Raw genomic sequence first — 3,989 nt, 5'->3', positions numbered from 1 at the left:
AAAAAAAAAAAAAAAAAAAAAGAATTCTTAAAAATACCTCACGGCACTCTCATGCAAAGACACTATTATTTCTCATTGTTAAGCTCGAACTTTCTATAAATCGATCTCAGAGTCTTCTAGCTATTGTTTAAATCAGCAAAAATATTTTGAAAAACAAAAGCAGCTTCTCTCCCGTAACTGAAAATAAATCACAAGTCAAAATGTTTCGGTTTTACTTCTTCATCCAAAGTTTCCTCAGTTGGTAAAAGAGAATAAGTTGTTTTTTTTTTAATTTCGCGCAAAGCTACATAAGGGCTATCTGCGCTAGCCGTTCTTAATTTAGCAGTGTAAGGCAGTTAGTCATCACCACCCACCGCCAACTCTTGGGCTATTCTTTTACCAACTAATAGTGGGATTGACCGTCACATTATAACGCCCCCGCGGCTAAAAGGGCGAGCATGTTTGGTGTCACGGGGATTCGAACCCGCGACCCGCAGATTGCGAGTCGAGTGCCTTAACCACCTGGCCTTGCAAAAGAAAATAGAATGTGTGTGTTTGCTTTATCAGTCATCCCCCTTAGTCAAGCTATTAAAAAGTTATTATTTCACGATAGTGTTTTTACCTAAGAAAACTAGAACTCCATTAATTTGTTGACGAACTTCGGAACTTTCATTACAATTATTTTTATTTTTGGATAAGTCATTAATTTATGTTTCTCACGATGTCTGTGCTCATATATTAATCTGAATATAATTGAAATAAAATCCATAACATTATTATTATTATTAAAATACTGTTCGAGCTGTATTGTGTTAAGCTACTGATAAGAACCTCTCAGTGTCCTACTGTGGCCCACCTTACTATTATAGGTGTGGTGTGGTTCACATATAATAACATATTCTTCTTTGCTTTCACTCATGGATTTTTAGAACTCACATTATCTGCCTTTAGGCTTTCATAGAATGTGCTTCACAATTTTTAATGATCTGTTGCTGCCTGCTTTTTTATTTGTTTCAAATTAAGGGTTAACTCCGTTCTTAATTTTGAACTGAGAGACTAGAAGAACTTTATAGTATGTTTTTTAGCACAAAGCTATACAGTGGGCTATATGAACTGTGCCAACCGAGGGTATAGAAACCAGATTTTTAGCGTTGTAAGCCCTCAGAACTGTCACTGAGCCACCGGGAGTGGAGTGACTAGAACGAAGGCGGCTAGCTAGTCCTCGGTTGCTGTCTGGTCAAATTCCGTTATTATTACTTTATCCAACTAATGATGTTTTCCCTATATAATCGCTGTACCAAGGCCCGTGTGCAACGTTCACCTGTCTGTCATTTGGCTTACCATATTTATTGCTTGAACTTTTAATACTTCGTGACAGTCCAAGTGTTTTATTTCAACACTTCGTGATAGTCCAAGTGATTTATTTTAACACTTCGTGACAATCCAAGTGTTTTATTGCGTCATCATGGCAGTTTACATATGTTTGTTCAGTTTCGAGAGATGAAGTGAGAGAAATTGCATTGAATTGTGTTAACTACATTTTTTCTCCTAGAAATATAAATTTCATATGTTACATTGATTTCGCTCTTTTTATATATTTTGTTGTCTTCACGCTTCTCCATACAAATTTTATATTTTGTATATTTGTCGAATTTAACTTTTAATATGCAGTAAATCACAATAAATAATTAGTAAATTGCCATGTGTCAAAACAGCAGAAAAGACGTCTGGAGTTTCAAAAAATTAAATAAGTGATCTTAACGTGATGGTGTCAAGTATCTAAAGAAGGCTCGTTGCGCCATCTTTTGAAACATGCGAAAACAAGAATAATAATGAAGTATATTTCAATGCATTTTATAAAAAAATATATAAAAAGTGACATCTATAGTTCTAGTTTTAATTATCGGAAGTCAGTAATTTTTAGAGTCTAATTTATTCTTACTACAAAGCACTAACTTTACAGGAAATCCACTTTAATTTGTAGTAAAAGAAAAAAAAGTATTTTGGAATCTTACAATTCTATATACTCTGTTAAATAAGTCTAAGTTGTTTTCGAAATATTTTTAGGATGGTTATTTGATTCTGTAGATCTTTTACTATGATGACTTTTACGATAACCAGGAGTTTGGATGGTGTGATGTATTATGTACTTTTCGCATAGGTTGAGTTTGCTCCTAGGCGATTATAGTAGTTTGTTTGTGTATTTGTTTTGCTGTTAAACATAAAGTTACACAATAAACTAAATGCGTTGTATTCCCCACATAAGCGAATAGGCTTAACTAATTGTGACTATACACAGTATATCTGTAAACTTGAGAAATGGAAAGGAAAATGTCACTAGCTGTCTTTTGGTTTAATTAAGTTTATTTCGGCAGTTGTTTTGAGTTGTTGTCACCATGAACATTTCTTGCTGGTATATGCACATATGATCTACAGCTGCAAGCAGTATTTCTTGAAGCGTAATATTCCGCTTTCAAGTGCCGCGGTTATTGAAGATTCCCTCTTGTTCTCTATCTACACGCTCTCGAGAAGGGTAGGGGCTAACCGAAGTCTGTATGAGTGTTGATTAATAAATTATGACCAGGACGTTGCCAGATGATGCCAGGAGTGACTTCTGTTGCTTGTAATATATAATTAATATCTTTAAGTTAACTTTGGGGATCTCTTTGAAGATGAGTTTTCTTTCCAAACTCTTGGAAAGATTATTATTATTATTAATGTTTTCTTTCAAACAGAAGTTCTTACTACTATCTCGAGATGGCGCCCAATTAGCTGTTTGGGTATTGTTTGTGACTCATAGGTACAACTGGTAGTGATAGTGAAGAAATAACAAATGACTTACTGTCCATTGCGGGAAATAGAACCCCGGATTGTGGTGTTATCCGGCCGTAAACTAATCGTTGACCTACCATGGGACAGATTGAACTACATTGCAAATCACAAAGCAATTAATTTTAAACAAAATACAAATATTAAAAACAGTGGGCGCTAAAACCATAAATACTCTTGCTTGCTAATTAAGGAACTAGTCAACGAGAAAAGCTAAATAATTTAGGTAACATTTATTAAGATACCTATATTAACGTAAGATAAGAACATGAAGTAATACATACTATGATCAAGCCAGATGAGATGGTTTTATCAGGTGGTTGGAAAGATTTTCCTCGGGTGAAATAACTTTCAGAAATAAGTATGGAAGACACTAAACAAAGAACAGAACCCGTATGAAGGATCTTTGTTGCATTCAAATGATCAAAAATAGATTAAGGTATATGGTTACTTTTAAATGGAAGCTTAAGAAGTAAATGGTCACTAACCGGTATGAATTTAATAATGCTATATATATTTCTCACACTTCACATTCAAACATTAAGGTCTCAAAATATATTGACTTTAGGAAGTTTTGGTAGTTACAAACTTTAGGACATCTATTAGATAAACAATTGTAACTACGAAAACTTCGTAAAGTCAATATTTCGTGAGACCGTAAAATAATTTGTTATATAATTAATTTTTTAGCCGCGGCATAGCGGCTCATAGAATGGCTCCGAGTTTTTTTTCAAGTACAAACTTTTAGCTTAGTCATATCTTGATCGATTTGAGATCTAATTATAGTTTTGGACTCCTGAAGTCAAACCCTTTTCGATTGATATATTTGACCACGCCCAAGGTCTCATAGATTAGTTTACTCTAATCCTGTCTAAAAGAATTTAAATTTTAAGGTAGGCTGGTAGAGATCCTGATGACTAAAAAGTCGAATCGGCTATACGCGCGCCCCACGCTTGGTATTGCTGGCGCACAAAAATATAGCTGATAAAAAGGGAAACAAAGGTCTCATAGATTAAGTTACTCTAATCCTGCCTAAAGGAATTTCAAGTGCCGCGGTTATTGAAGATTCCCTCTTGTTCTCTATCTACACGCTCTCGAGAAGGGGAGGGGCAAACCGAAGTCTGTATGAGTCAGCAATGTCTAACCGAAGATACGTTAAGTTATTTATTGCTGCTTTCATT

At 34.6% G+C, this 3,989-nt stretch overlaps 1 protein-coding gene across 1 annotated transcript in view; it reads right to left on the bottom strand.

Moving 5' to 3' along the window:
• Window positions 1–2,828, bottom strand: part of LOC106470149 — a 69,180-nt gene extending 66,352 nt beyond the window's left edge. Inside the window, exon 1 of the mRNA XM_022399598.1 lies at window positions 2,822–2,828. Within this exon, the coding sequence (XP_022255306.1) occupies window positions 2,822–2,828 (7 nt within the window). The remainder of the gene's footprint in view (window positions 1–2,821) is intronic.
• Window positions 2,829–3,989: the final 1,161 nt, after the last annotated feature.

Source organism: Limulus polyphemus, unplaced genomic scaffold (genome assembly GCF_000517525.1).
Source record: "Limulus polyphemus unplaced genomic scaffold, Limulus_polyphemus-2.1.2 Scaffold102, whole genome shotgun sequence".
Classification (NCBI taxonomy): domain Eukaryota; kingdom Metazoa; phylum Arthropoda; class Merostomata; order Xiphosura; family Limulidae; genus Limulus; species Limulus polyphemus.
Note: the sequence above shows the minus strand (reverse complement) of the source record. Positions and strands in the feature narration are given on the sequence as shown.